This window comes from Apteryx rowi, unplaced genomic scaffold (assembly GCF_003343035.1).
Source record: "Apteryx rowi isolate R43461 unplaced genomic scaffold, aptRow1 scaffold_45, whole genome shotgun sequence".
Classification (NCBI taxonomy): Eukaryota; Metazoa; Chordata; class Aves; order Apterygiformes; family Apterygidae; genus Apteryx; species Apteryx rowi.
The window spans coordinates 2,098,669-2,112,741 of NW_020450705.1; the positions used below are offsets into that span (position 1 = coordinate 2,098,669).

The 14,073-nt window shown below is 49.9% G+C and overlaps 1 protein-coding gene across 1 annotated transcript in view; it reads left to right on the forward strand.

Moving 5' to 3' along the window:
* Positions 1-14,073, forward strand: part of PLXNA2 (plexin A2) — a 171,734-nt gene that overhangs the window by 124,107 nt on the left and 33,554 nt on the right. Inside the window, exons 12-14 of the mRNA XM_026077185.1 lie at positions 4,604-4,755; positions 7,426-7,543; positions 11,294-11,430. Coding sequence (XP_025932970.1) covers positions 4,604-4,755; positions 7,426-7,543; positions 11,294-11,430 — 407 coding nt within the window. The remainder of the gene's footprint in view (positions 1-4,603; positions 4,756-7,425; positions 7,544-11,293; positions 11,431-14,073) is intronic.

Consider the following 14,073-nt stretch of genomic DNA (forward strand, 5'->3'; position numbering starts at 1 on the left):
GGGAGCAAAGAGCGCTCGGCCCCAGTGGGAACAACGTGCTTCTGGCAGGAGCCTTCGTTCAGGTGAAGAAGCAGGAAATGGTGACACGGTGTCTCAATCCGCTGTGCGCTGGCATTACGCTCGTGGACTAGAGAGTAGCGCTGGGTCTCGTGCAAGTGCCTGTGTTACAAACACCCTGGATCATTCGCATTAAAAGAAGGGTGTTTCCCACTCCTTTTGCTTTCTGTGGCCAGTTTCCCTCTCTCGTTCTCCAGCCGTAGGTCACAGGCCTCGCTCCTAGGTTCCAGTACCTCTGGGGGAGGCATAACTAGCAAGAAGAGATCGTGTTTTAATAGTCATGAAAGTGAATAAACAGTAGTATATACACTGTCCTTTTCTTTGCGCGGTCTGAGCGTGGGGCCAAACCGTCACTGCCAATGTCCCTTTCACAGCGTAAAACTTCCACACGGTCTGTGGTCTCAGCAATAAATAAAAAAAAAAAAATCAGTTTTCTCGTGAACAAGCGGCTCTCTGATCTCCTATTCATTTATTTGCAGGCCTCATTAATATAACATCAGTGCAACAAACAGCTGAAGGGGGGGTGGTGTCAGGCTGAATAATGGAGTTGCTCTGCTGAGATAACAATTAGGTTCTGAATGTGCTATCAGCTAAGGCAGAGACAAGGAGGGATCACGCCGCGATGACTGCTTATGCGCCGCTTCCCTGCTGGGCTCATCAGCTGGGGCCCACAGAGCTTAGAGGAAAATAAAAAAAAGATGAGGAGAAAAGGATGAAGGTGGATGACATTTGGGGGAGGAGATGGCAGTTATGCCACTTATTCTGCAACCAGGACACACTCTCTGCGCCCTAATGGATGCCAGCTGGTTATACTGCAAAGCTGTCTTGGGCTCCCAGCTTGTCCCCAACTCAACAGAGGGAAAGGTCTGTCTGTGTCTTGCAAGCAGTCCTATTTCTCCCTGGCTTGTGCAGACACCACTTCTGGTTGAATATTGCTTTATTTCAGAAATGCTGAACTATGGAATGGGCAAGCCACAAGGTGAAAACATTGATCTTGCATTACAGGAGTGTCTTCTGCAGGCTGGGGGAAGCATGCTGATACTGCACTGGGGCTCAGGGATCTTTTTCCAGCCTGGGCACTGCTGGTGCTCCCTGTCCAGAGCAGGACAGCTGGGCACCAGCACTCCCTGGTTCTGCTCCTGCCTCAGCTGCTGAATTCCTGTGTCCCAAGGCAAATACTTGCTGCTTTCTGTATCTGAAGTTTGCCCTCGCTGAGGGTTTGGTACAGTAATAACCTATCACCAATTTAATATTCACAAAGTGCTGTGAGATCCTCAGACAGGAGGATAGTAAGGAGGAAAAGATTTGGGGGTGGATGAGGAGGAAGCAAGCTGGGCTACATGAGAGTGACAAGTTGCCACCTCCCAAGTTTCTGCCTTTCTCCTCTTCCCATTTTCCCCACTGTGCGTTCCTGACTCTCCAGCACAGGATCATGAAGGATGTCTGGGGAGGATATGAGAAGCAGCATGAGGTTATGAGCCTGGGAGGAGAAGGCATCTTTCATTGACTCGATGGAACCCGCATGTAGATGGTTTATGAGAAGGGAGCAGAATGGGGGGACATAAAACTCGTGTCCAGAAAGAAGCCTTCAGAGAAGGGGTTGTCGCTCTTCAGGGGTACAGGCGCTTTGCTTCAGAGCTGCAGCTGCTTATCGTACCAGTTGCCTTAGAGCTCAGCTGTGGCCTCTGTGGAGGATTATGGGCACCTTGCTGCCACATTGATGCAAAACCCTTCAGATAAACAAGTAAAGCTGAGGTGATTTGTATTGGCACAACCTACCTTGGTTTCAGGTAAGAAGCTGCACCAGCAGACGTGCGCTGGTGCAGCTGTGTCCCGTAGGTGATGTAAGGGCAGAGTGCAAGGGTAAGCAAGCTCATATCACCATCCATTTCATCTGTGTATTTGCATCCTCTCTACTGATAAACCAATGCTTTGCAGTGGCATAAATCCTTTCATTGAACAGCATGGAACATGCTTTATAAAAGAAGGTGGGTTGCTTATTTGTCTTGTGCAAGGAGAAACTGAGACAGCGAAGAGAGGTGTCCTGCTAGAATAATTTAAGGGATCAGCAAAACCAAAGGCTGTTCCTGCTAGGCCCCACTTTAGATCTTAGACAGTGATTTTCAAACTGTTTCAGTTTTGCAGACGTCCTAAAAGTTTCCAGCAGAGGTACAGACCCTTACACAGTAAATGTAAAACTCCTGATAACAGCCTTGGTTTTTCTAGCTCCCCGTTGTAGGTTCTTTTGATCCTCCACAGGCCTCCAAGGCTGAAAACCTCTGTACTAAACACGTTACTGCTGGTTGCAATACCCAAATAACTCAGATAACATGATGAGCACTTTTTAGGGCAGATAGGAAGCAAATAAGTCTAATTTTTTTTTGGGGGGGGAATATTTCTTCCTAATCCTTTCTGTCTCAGAACTGAAACACGGGCTGTCATTACGGCAAGCTCTGCAGTCTGTGCAGCTTCCCAATCTGACCAGATTTAGGGGCGCTGAAGACAGACTGGGATGTCAGCAGCAGCCACAGGTTAGATTTGCTGAGCAGCGGTTGTGCATCTGCATAAGAGCAGGGCCTCCAAGTTCTGTGTGAAAAGCAAGCCAAGGCCCAGATGCTGCCGAGGCCGAGCACAGCGGCCGCGCTGTGGGATGCCGCCCGCCGCTCGAGGGGTCACCCGCGTTCGGTGCTGCTGGACCTTTATGACTTTTCTTCTTTATGGGATTTTGACTGAATCTCCCCAGCTGTAATTAATTGAATGCATCTGTTCTAACCCTGGGGCTGCTTTATGGCACAGTTACTTCAAAACTGTTCAATTAGCGGCCACTAAAATCTAGGTCGAGCGGAGCTCCATATTGGGGATTTTCCGGGTCAGGACATTTTCAAAATACAGAGTCAGCTCTGTTTTGTGTGGTCAGGCGGTTTGGTTGGGCTGCTCGTGGTAGGGTCAGAAAATGGCAAACGGTGACTTCTTTTTGGCTGGGGGGAGGGAGCGATAGGCAACGAGCCTGGCAGCGTAAGCGCTGCAGCAAAAAGCACTTAACGCCTCTAGAGCTGCGGAGGACGGCGGTGACCGGCAGGAAGGGGCACTGCAGAGGTTCAAGCATGGGCAGCGGGACGAGGTGGCGTTTGGAAACATGAGGCAGCTGGTGTGTTCTGCAGTGCGTATAGCAGCCTGAGCCCCGTTGCGTTTTGCCAAATCCAACAGCAGAGCCTTACACGGGAGCAGAGGTGGAAAGCAAGAAATTAAGAGGCGTAAGCATGGGAGGAGGAAAATGGCTTCGACTGGGATTTTAAAGGAGGCAGAAATGGATAAGGCAGGAACAGATAAGGCCATCGCAGGCCCTCGAAGCAATGGGGGAAATGGCTAGTGTCGGGGCGGCGTTAGCAGTTCGGTTAGCTGGGGAAGGGCATCGGCCCTGGAGATCCCAGGGAGGCACGTGCCGCCAAACCCAGCCCTGCCGCGGACCCGGGCTGCCCYGGCACGGCAGCCTGCCTGCGCCCGCTCGCAGGGTGGCACCGGTGCCCCCGTGTCCTTAGCCGGACCGCGGGTGCCGAGCCACGGGCTCCTCAGAAGGTGAAAGAAAAGCAGCCAGCCAGCCAGAAAAGTTAAGGAAAGGCTTTTAAAGAGCTGAAATCTTTTGCCAAGGATGAGAGGGGATCCAATAAATGTAAACAAGATTTACTTGTTAAATTAATTAAATTGCATTATTGCAGACGATGATTATTTATTAATAACAGTAGCATCTAACTCGCCGCCATAAAGCTCCCCGCTGCGGAAGGTCACCCGTTGCGCCCACGGCACAGCTCGGCGGCTGCGGCGTGGACAACACTAGTAAGTCACCCCAGAGCCCCAGGAGACCGGTGGCAGAGGCAGGATGGATGTTCAAGAGTCTTGGGTCCAAATCGCGTGACAATGCATTATTGTAATTTATATTCCTAATCGAAGATGGTATTGTCCTTARTGAAAGTCTATGAGAGCAGAGACGGTTGTGGCTGAGGTAGGCTATAAAGAGGCAGCTTTAGAGCACGCAGCTCACACTCTAACATCTCTAAGTCATTTGAGGTGCCAACTTACTAATAAAATGCRATATTATCGTTCAGAGAACATCCAAGGCAGAAGTTAACAAAGTTCTCCAAAGCAGCAGGCAACTTGGGGAAGGTTACTACCTTTTATATGGTTGATTAAAAAAGGAGTCGGCTTTATCCTTCCAGCGGGCTTTCTGGGGGGTGGTGGTGGTCCAGCCCCTGCCCAGCTCGCTGTCCTCCAACAGGGCACAGCACACGCGGATTTGGCTCCGCTGGGCCCCTCCAGGACCTCCGGAGGGGTAGAGAGAAGCGCGACCCCGGTGCCAGCCTGGGCGTGGGAGCAGGAGCCTCGGGATGTGCCGGGCCGAGGTGGGGTGGCGGCACGCCGCCTCCGTGGGCAGCTTGCAAAAACAGAGCTCGTTTCCGGGCCGGACGCTGGGCTGACGAAGCAGCRGCGTTGCGGGGAAACCAGCTAAATCCTCCTCCCGCGGCTTGACCTGCGATCTGTTTCCCTCTAGATCCTGACGGTGTCGGGCCCCCCGGAAGGCGGGACGAGAGTGACCATCCGCGGCGTGAACCTGGGCCTGGCTTTCTCCGAGATCGCCCACAACGTGCAGGTGGCGGGGGTGCAGTGCGCGCCCCTGCCCGAGCAGTACGTCGTCGCCGAACAGTGAGTGCTCGCGGCCCCGGGGGCCCCGAAACGCCTCTTCCCCGACCGCTAGTGCGCAGGAGGCCCAGGAGTCGCCCAGACTCTGGTCCCGGCTCCACCAGCTGCAGCAATGGGTCTGCGGATGGATCGAGCCTGGGCCGTTTCCGCGGCAGAAGAGGAGACGGTGCTTGGGTGTCGCCTGGGGGCCTAAGCAGCCCTCTCAACTTCCATGAAGGGTTTTGTTTCCTTCTGGGCTGCCGTTCCTGCTTCGCTAAGCAACTTCTGCGCGGAGCACCTTGCCGGGGGGGCCCCGGCTCGCCCCTCCTCTCCTCCCCGGCCGCTTGGCATTCAGCCCGCGCCGCTGCCGGCCAGCAGCCATTTGTTAAGCGCGCGAGGTGCTGACAGCAGTTTAATCCGAATAGGCCTCCGCTGGAGTCAATTCATTTATTTCACTAACAAAAACGTCAGCCGAAAATTAGAAAATAGGCATGTAACGGAGGACAGGCAAATAAACCTCCCCAAGTGACACACATTGCTGCTGCTGGTTTTGGGGGGATTTCACCCCAGTTTAGCCAAGGGGCTGATGTGAGTGGTGGCAGGGTGGAGGCTCCTTCGCGCAGGGCGGGAGAGCCGGAACGGGCTCAGTCGCTGCTTGGGTCGTGCGGCCTCGCCTGCTTGGGCACAGTTCCCCAGAAGCAGAAGTTGGGAAGCGCTTCGTGGTTGCGGGGTGAAGGGTGCCGTGGAAGTGCAAAGCACCATTAGCGTTATTACAGTAATGGCTCCAAGCAGTGCACTAAGAGTCCTGCGAGTGATAGTGGTTTCGGCTATTCTGCTGAGCAGTGTTTTGTTTTATTTTTCAAATAAAGGACGGAAGATTATAAAATTATCCTCCTTTGATGGTGTGAAGCCCTGATTTTATAATCATGACTCTAATTACTGTTCTTGAGTTTTCAAAGTTTGTTAACATCATTAAAACATTTACCCTGGGCAGATAACAGCAAGCGTTAGCATGAGAGCTGCCTTTTAAAGATGAATGCAGATAAAAGGACCCTCTTAAGGGTTCTGTGGGCAGACTGAATTCCAGGACTGTAATGACTCACCATATGCTCCAGCCATGCAATCTATCAGCCAGCAATTAGGTTAATGTTGGTGAAAGGGCCACTTAGCCCAGCAATCAGCACCCTACAGCTCTGCCGAATGCATCATTTTGTAACAAGGCACCTGCTGGGCATTTGGCTTTTATTAGGAATCGGGATCAGGTGTGCCACGGTCACTTGTGCCACTGCCCCTCGCTCCATCATACCCGGTGCTGTGCAAGACCTGGGCTCCGTCCTGGTGGCTGCTACRTGGCTGGCACCCCAGCGCACCGACCGCCAGGGCTGGAATCAGGTCTCCTTGCGCTGCTGCTGCTGCTGGTTTCCTGGAGGAGAGGGACTGAAGGAGCAGCCAGGAGGGAGAGGTGCGTGGCCAGGGGCCGGTAGAAAGGCCAAGGGAAGAACCCGTGGCAGCGTGTCCCTTAGCACGCAGCTGAGGTGCTTCAGTTGCTGTTCTCCAAAGGCAGCATCTCTACAGCAATAAGGACTTTCGCATTAGAGCTCCTCACTAGCATGTATGTATGTATTCATTATGCCTCCTGGCATCCCCTGTGCATACCATCTGCAGGCTCTTCTTTTTCCTCTCTAGTTATTTTATTTTATTTGTAGTGAATTTAATGCTGCTGAAGGCCGCTGAAATGCTGGCCTCAGAAACTGGAGCCTTTCATTTACTTGCACACGGTCAGTGGAAGAGCAAGCCTTTCCCCCACCACGTAGCAGTCGTACCTTCGGCCTCGCCGGAGAAGGGGAGTTCCAGCTCTGCCCTTTCCCTGGGTCCTGCTCTCGGGCCAAGAACTGACCAGCATTTCCTTGTCTGTGTTCCTGGTCCCCCTACCTGCTTGCCTGTGCGTGGGAGCTCGTAACCACATTTCCACCTTGCCCACAGCTCCCACTGCCCTTTGCGGGGGCGGCTGCATTAGCATTCCCAGTGCCTGGGACCTCTGGATTATCCACCCACAGGATCAGTAGTTTCCCCATCTTCTCTCTCTGGCTGTTCCCCACGAGCTGATCCGCTGAGGTTAACCCCAGCGGTTTTTGCTCCAGCTCTGCATGTCGTTATTGGGTGCGTTTTCTCTGCCTCGGGACGCGCCACGRTATTGCCGTGGGCTACGGGAGCGGCACTACATCCATGCGTTTCGGTCCCTCCGGCTCCTTTTACCGGGGTCGGTATGCTCCGTGTCAGGCAGCCCGCTCTCCTCTGCCAAGGCTGCTCTCCACGTCTGTCTCCATCACCCTGAGCAGGTTTCTCCATTTTTGATTAACTGGGAGACTGCAGTGTGAGCTGTTCACTTAATGAACTCATCTGTTACTCTGAGGACTTCACACTCGCTTTGCTACTGGCTAATATATTGCCATTAGTGCTCTGCTTTGCTCTGGAGTTTACAGCTTGTAATAATTATGTCTAATTTTGATTTTTTTTCTTTAAATTACTACACGGGGTAAAAATAGACTCAGTAATTAACTTCTTCCAAAGAGGAAAGAGGAAGATATTGAAGTTAAAGAAGAAGCGAAAAAAACGAAAACCATCTGTGCGGAGGCCGACAGGGCGGTGCTGGCCCCTGCGGCCCAAGGCTCACCGGGGCGTTTCTGTTTCCAGGATCGTGTGCGAGATGGGGCAGGCGCTGCCGGGGACCAGCTCCGGCCCCGTGCTCCTGTGCATCGGCGAGTGCGAGCCCGAGTTCACGGCCAAGTCGGCGCAGCACTACGTGTTCGTGGTGAGTACCCCGAGGGGACGCCGGCGCGCTCGCCCCCGGCGAGGCCTGCTCTGCAGGGGCTCGTGCCGAGGGGACGGGGCTCAACGCCAGGCGAAGCTCCCGTATTTGCCCTCCGTTTCCACGCTTTCCCTACGGTGTTGCACACGCCGTTTGTTGCTAGCCTGGCCAGCTAGCCCCGTTTTCACGAGGGCCGAGGGTATCAAGCTTGCGGAGGTCTACCATCCGTGAATGGGATTTAGGGGCCTGAGCTGCCACAACTTCTGGCTCAGCTTTGCACCTCTAAAATAGCGATAACCTTCTTTGCGCTCTTGGCCTCAGCTGCTGCTCGCAAAGTGTATTGGTGTTCTCTGAGCGGGAGCATTATGTTGAGCATAAGTTAGTGCTGTATTGAGGACTTTATATGTAATCTTGCCTAAGAATTGGAGTCAGTGCTCAAAATTTTCCTCTGTCTTGGGAAAGGAAGAGTAATGAAGGAACATTGTTACTTCGGGACCTAGTTAACTCAGATAAATCTACTGTGCTACTTCTTGCTGGTTTTGAAGATGTTTTCTTTGCATACTTGTATATGCATGCAGGCACTTACGTGTCTCTGTGCAAGAGCACAGAAACGCACACAGAAGGAGAGCAAGCACCAGACAGCATCTTTCTGCAGTTCAGGTGTTGAGGCCCTAATAGAAACTTATTTTTAATCAAGTGCCTGTGAATCCTAAACTTGTCTGAGTTAGTTTCTGTGTCTATAGATTTAACTTTTTCTCCATGATGCACTTTGGGAYGGAAGGGTAATTCTGTATCCAAATATTCTCTGATTTTTTGTTTTCTTTTTTTCCCCCCTGAGGATGCCAATTCATTGTAGGCTTTATCTATCCGCTTAATGAAGAGTTGCTCTTTGGGTTGGTGGATTTCCATCGCTTGAGTGATTGTCACTTCCTTCTGTTATTTAATTAGCAGCCTTTTGATTCATAAACTTAAAAGCCACAGCTGGAGTTTCTCGTATCTCCGGTTTTGCCTAAACAGGGCACTTCATCCAGTCACATTGATTTTGTGCTTAGTGGAATCTGTGTATGCAGTGAAATGCCAGCACTTACCAATTGTTCGCAATTTGTAAACTAATTGAGAGATAAATCAGGCTAGCCCCTGCTGTCCGATCAGCATTGTAAGCACCACCCTCCCCTGGGATTTCATTTTTTCAACAACATAGCAGTGGTGCAAAATAACAGGGCGCCATAAGGCTGTTGGCAGAGTCCGAGCTTCAAAGCAACCGCTGGTTCCTGGGCATGGGAGGCAGCGGGGACGGTCCTCTGCTCTCTGTCTCAGCTCCTGTTCGAGGAAAGCTCTCTGCAAACCTTGATTAGAATTCACAGATGCAAGTTTTTAACCTTTAACTTTTGGGTTGTGAAGTTTTCATTTTCCATACCATAGCACTTGCTGTATCTTAAGAAACTAATGTTGTAATCCCCTTCTCATAGGCAAGTAAAATGAATGGCCTAGCTGCGACTTGGCAAGGCACTTGATCAGACATTTGATTAAAGTTAAGTGTATGCTCGAGTGCGCTAGCAAGTGAGAGCAGACACCGGGTGAATAAACAAATCCTTGAGATACTCACTGTTTTAAAATGGAGGTGATTTGCTAATGGCGTGTGATGAGCTGCTGCAAAGCCAGGACCAGACCTCAGGTGATGTCATTAGGATGGGGTGAAAAACAGGGGGGACCTGGGCTGGCTGATCTGGAGCCTTCACAGGCCCATTGCCTAGTTCCCAGAGTCATGAAGACCACGTTCTGGGCCAGCTGCTCTGTTAGTCTGAAAATACTATTTTTTTTTTTTTATACTACGGTCACTGGATTTGCCATTATTTAAAGATTCCCATGCTACACAAAAGAGAATACTCTCATGGTTTGTGTTAAATAATAATCAGGACCCAGTGGAAAGTAATTGCAGAGATTAATCTTGGCGTAGTACCTTGCAGCAACCTGCTAAACATATGCTGAACGTTATCATTCTCTGCAATGTTGCTCCTTGTTTTCAGCACTTTCCCTTATTATCATTTCTTTTTCTCAGGCATCTAAAACTTCCAGTACATCATTTCCTTTTTTTATTTGGCCTCTATTTTTCTCTTTGGCGCCACCACAAATTCCATTACAGCTGGTTTATGTCATTAAAGTCAGTAGTAAAATTGATTGGTACCTTAAAGCAGAGCTCTGTTCTGACCCTGAGAGGGTTCATGCTTTAGTGAGCTCATCTGATGCCTGACACCACGCAGGATCTATGCTGTCGCCTTAATTACACCCATTTTATCTGGAGAGGTGGAACCTTGGAGCTACTTCAGATCTGTAAATCTGTCATAATTATCACCAAATCATAAGCTGAAGATGGAAAAGTCTTATTTAGCTATCATATCCTCATCCAACGCAGGCCTCATTCCAGCCCTGGGGTTTTTGCAGGTCTCTAGTATGGGCCCTCAGCTCTTCTCTCATTCCCTTGTTTACAAGAAAGACTGCTTGGGGTTACGGTCTGAGTTTCTATTTTTGGCAATGCCTTGGATTTCCAAGGATTGTAATGCTTAGACAAGGTAATACTCAATTCAGTTGTCCACACCAGAAATGTCAGGTGCTTGAAGCCAGGAGCTGCTAATAATTTACTTTGAATGCAAGGGAGGACCCTGCTTTTCAGTTTGCGTGCAGCCCTGTTCACTGGTTTGTGCATGTGAACGCGCTGGACCTAGCGAACGTGCTGGATAACTGCTCCTTGCCCCCTGGGCAATTCGCAGTGCTGCAGCTTGTTCCTAATTTGCCCTGGGAAGGGTCATCAGGATGGGACTGTAGGCTGGCAGAGCTTTTTGGTGAGCAGTCATCCACTGAACATCCTTTGGAGTTTTTTTCCGCTTCAGAATCACTTCTCTGTGTTGTATCAAGTGCTCCCAAGCCTGTATAATGTAAACATGGCCATTAACATTCATACTGCCTAGGTACCGCTGGTGTAACAGCTAGGATAAGGGCTGTGAGCTGACCAGGAGTAGCTGAAGGAGGAATTTTTCCCTTTTGCAACATTATTGTGTAATTATCCACAACAGGGTGGACTGTGTGTTTTTCTCTGATCTATTCAGGCCAGCATAGGAATGAGGAGTCAGGGTCAAAGAGGCTTGTGGTCTAAACCACTCTGGCAAATGCTATGACACCCAGAAAAACACATGTGGCATTTTGAAAGCAGTAGAGAAAACGGCAGAAAGTCGCTAAGCTGCCAAGCAGGTGGTACCAAGGGAGTGGGGCTGGGAAGCTGCCAGCTTGCAGATGAGAATCATAAAGAGGGTAATGTGAAAGCATTAGTAAAACAATTTGGTTGTATCCACTGATTGAAAACAAATAAAAAGGTACCTGCGTTTTGGAAATTCTATTAAGGGGGATAAATAGCTCTCACGGATACAAGGCAGGATAAAGAAATGGCATTGCTGCAATAATATCACTGATAAAATGTCAAAAGGGATCTAGAGATGTCTTTCCATCAGCAATGGGCCATAGACTCTGCCACCAAAATATTGTTTGGATACGTGGTCTGGAAATTCAGCAATTTGTCAGCTTTCCGGGATGCATCTCCGTTTTGCTTTCCCTGTTCCAAAAGGGCACCCTGCTTCGTGCGTGTCCTCAGTGGGATGGTGTTCCTCCTGCTGCCGCCGGCTGTGACCCGTGTGTAGCTGCTCACGGAGAGCTTCGCTCCCAGCCGACAGGAGCGCTGAGTTTCTTCTTTTCTTTCTCAAGAACCCGGCAGTAAGTTTCCTGAATCCCAGTCGCGGCCCGGAGTCGGGAGGCACCATGGTGACCATCACCGGCCACTACCTGGGAGCGGGCAGCAGCGTGTCGGTGTCCCTGGGGAACCAGACCTGCGAGTTCTACAGGTGAGAGGGGCCGCGCGTGCCTGTCGCCGGGGCTGATCTAAGTGTCGGGCTGGGTTTGATCCCTTTGCCTCCGCTGCGCGTTGAAACTTTAGGTCAGCTATTCCTAAGTGCAGGCACTACGTGAACGCACATTTCTATTACTCTGGTATCTGACAAAACTGCAGCCACCGTGTATTGGCTGTGGCTGAACATGCAGCCCCAGCAAAAATTCATTTAGGAACCCCTGAAAGCTCCCATTTTGTCATTTATTATGTTAAGTCATCTTCTCTCGTACAGTGACTGAACCTTGCTTGGCAAGGAATTGATTGTATCTATATTAATGCTGTCCATCATTTCATTTTAATGCATTATAATTTTGGCTGTTCCAAAAATCTCAGGCAAGCATCACTGCAATTGTAAAATCTTTCTACTAGTCATTGGTACCTGCCCCCCCAGACCAGATGTGATCTGAAGAAAATGTAACATTTATGAGAAAAGTGCAGTGACTTTTGACCGTGGAAAGTTCCTCTTTTTCACAGATCAGCAGCTTACATTAGCTCTATTGCAGCCGCTGCTGCAGGAATCTCAAAAATTAGAAATTACATGAGCAAGGGGTGGGCTTTTGAGCGATGGGAGCAGAGCACAGATCTTCACATCTTCTGCTGAGAAACTTATACCGCCGTAAATCTGCCCTGGGATTTCTATGGCAAATTTGCTTTTTACCCAGCAGTGTAAACATAGAGTTGATATTTGCAGGGTTTAATGGTTCGGGGGGGCTTAGTTAAAAAAAGATATCTGCAGTATACATCTATGTGTATCACACTAACAGTCCATAGGTGCGCCTGATGCACTGGGAATTACACACTTCACACTGCGGTGCAGCAGGTGCGTACCCAAGAATGACCTCTATACATCCTATGTGGAATAAATGGGGGTTTCAGGAGTGTTAAAAGACTCCAGCTGGGAGGAGGGCCAGCACAGAGCTGGGGAAGAGAGACGGGGCACCAAAGCAGTGCGGTGTGTGAAGAGATTCTGCACTTTTAAATTCTGGATTAGGCCTCCCAGAATGAACAGAGGTGGTTTCTGGGGATGCAAAGACCCATGGAGGTGAATTTCTCACCTGGAAGACTGAGGGACTCACAGATATGGGAGCTGTGAATGTTTAAACAGGGGAGCATGTTTAAATATTAGCAATGATTATTCTGTGTCCGTCTTCAGCCCTTTCAATCTGAGTCTCAGGATTCTTTCACGCTCGTTCATTAACCTCTCAGCTGTGGGCAGGAGAGAGACCATTTCGGGGAGGGAAAGCGTGGCAGAGAACGGAAGTTGCTGTGCCAGTCTTTGCCAAGATGTGACATCAAGTGAGCTGTGCCCCGCAGCTCTCGCACTGACCCTCTGTTCTCCCAAGCACCGCAGGACTGGACCAGGGCTTGACCTTCCTAGCCCTTGTTGTGGGACCAGAAAAACCCAGAATGTGATATGGAGGCTGGTGAAAATGCTGAATATCAGCAATTATTTCTTCCATCAGCCTCAGAATAGCTAAAACGGCTAAAACTTGATTCCCATTTTATGGTGTAGCTGGAAAGGGATGGATTATGAAGAGCCTGTTAATGAAGAGGAAGGATTTAATGGACTTCCTCAGCTCTCCTGCTATATCTCTGGTGTCTGGCTATGGAGCTGACAAAATGGGAATTGAAGAACATTTGATATGGTGATTTCTTCTGTTGCTTCTTTTATACTTCCTTGTCTGTGGTTGATTCCCTCTCCTGAGTCCTCTGCGCTCAGGAGTCCTTGAAAATCCCTGGGAGCTGGAGAAGCCCAAGGCAGGTGGTGGCACAGGTTTGGGACCAAGGTAGAAATGCTCCGTGGTGGAACCTGGGCTTCCCGCACTGGATAACGCGGACAGGGGGGAATTGCAGCTGAGAGCTTGGAAAGGCACCAAGCATCGTACTACTCTTGGGTCCCAGCCCGGCTTCGTAGATACTGGGTGTGTTACTCGCCTCTCCTGTATCGCATTTCCCCCATCTCAGGAATGGGAGGATGATTCGGACTTGCCTCCAGTGCTTCAGGAGATGCTGAGGTCTTCATGTGCGAGTGAGCTCTCGGGTGCTAAGCATTATAACTGATTCGTCAATATTCCTTTCTGTATCCAAAGCAAAGATGCCAGATTGCATCCTCAGATGCACACAGGTAACTCTGTCACCATCAGTGGAAGTGGCTTGCAAGCCTGCCTGAGAGCAGAATTAGTCCTTTAATATAATCTCTCAAATGTATGATTATATTCAGGCAATCTGGAGATGCTGACCTGCAAAACCGGGAATGCTTTTGCGTTCTCGATGTGCTCTAATTACACCAGGCAAGCAGAAACTTAAACAAAATGAGTGGCAGTATATAAATGACACCATCGTTGCTGTGGGGTCATACTGTGCACTTTGTTTTGCTTGGACTGTTTTGAGGCAATGAACTTCAATTGTACTAGAGGGTGTGGGGGAGCCTGATTAGATGAAGCAGTTTCTAATGAGATTCACTCTAATTACAGCTTCCCCTATTCTCCCGTCTCTGATCGGAGGAGTGGGTAGATTCACCATGACGACATAATAATAGCACAGAAAGCTAATTAACTGATCACAGGGAGCTCGGAGTAACTCTGCCAGCAGCGAGGCG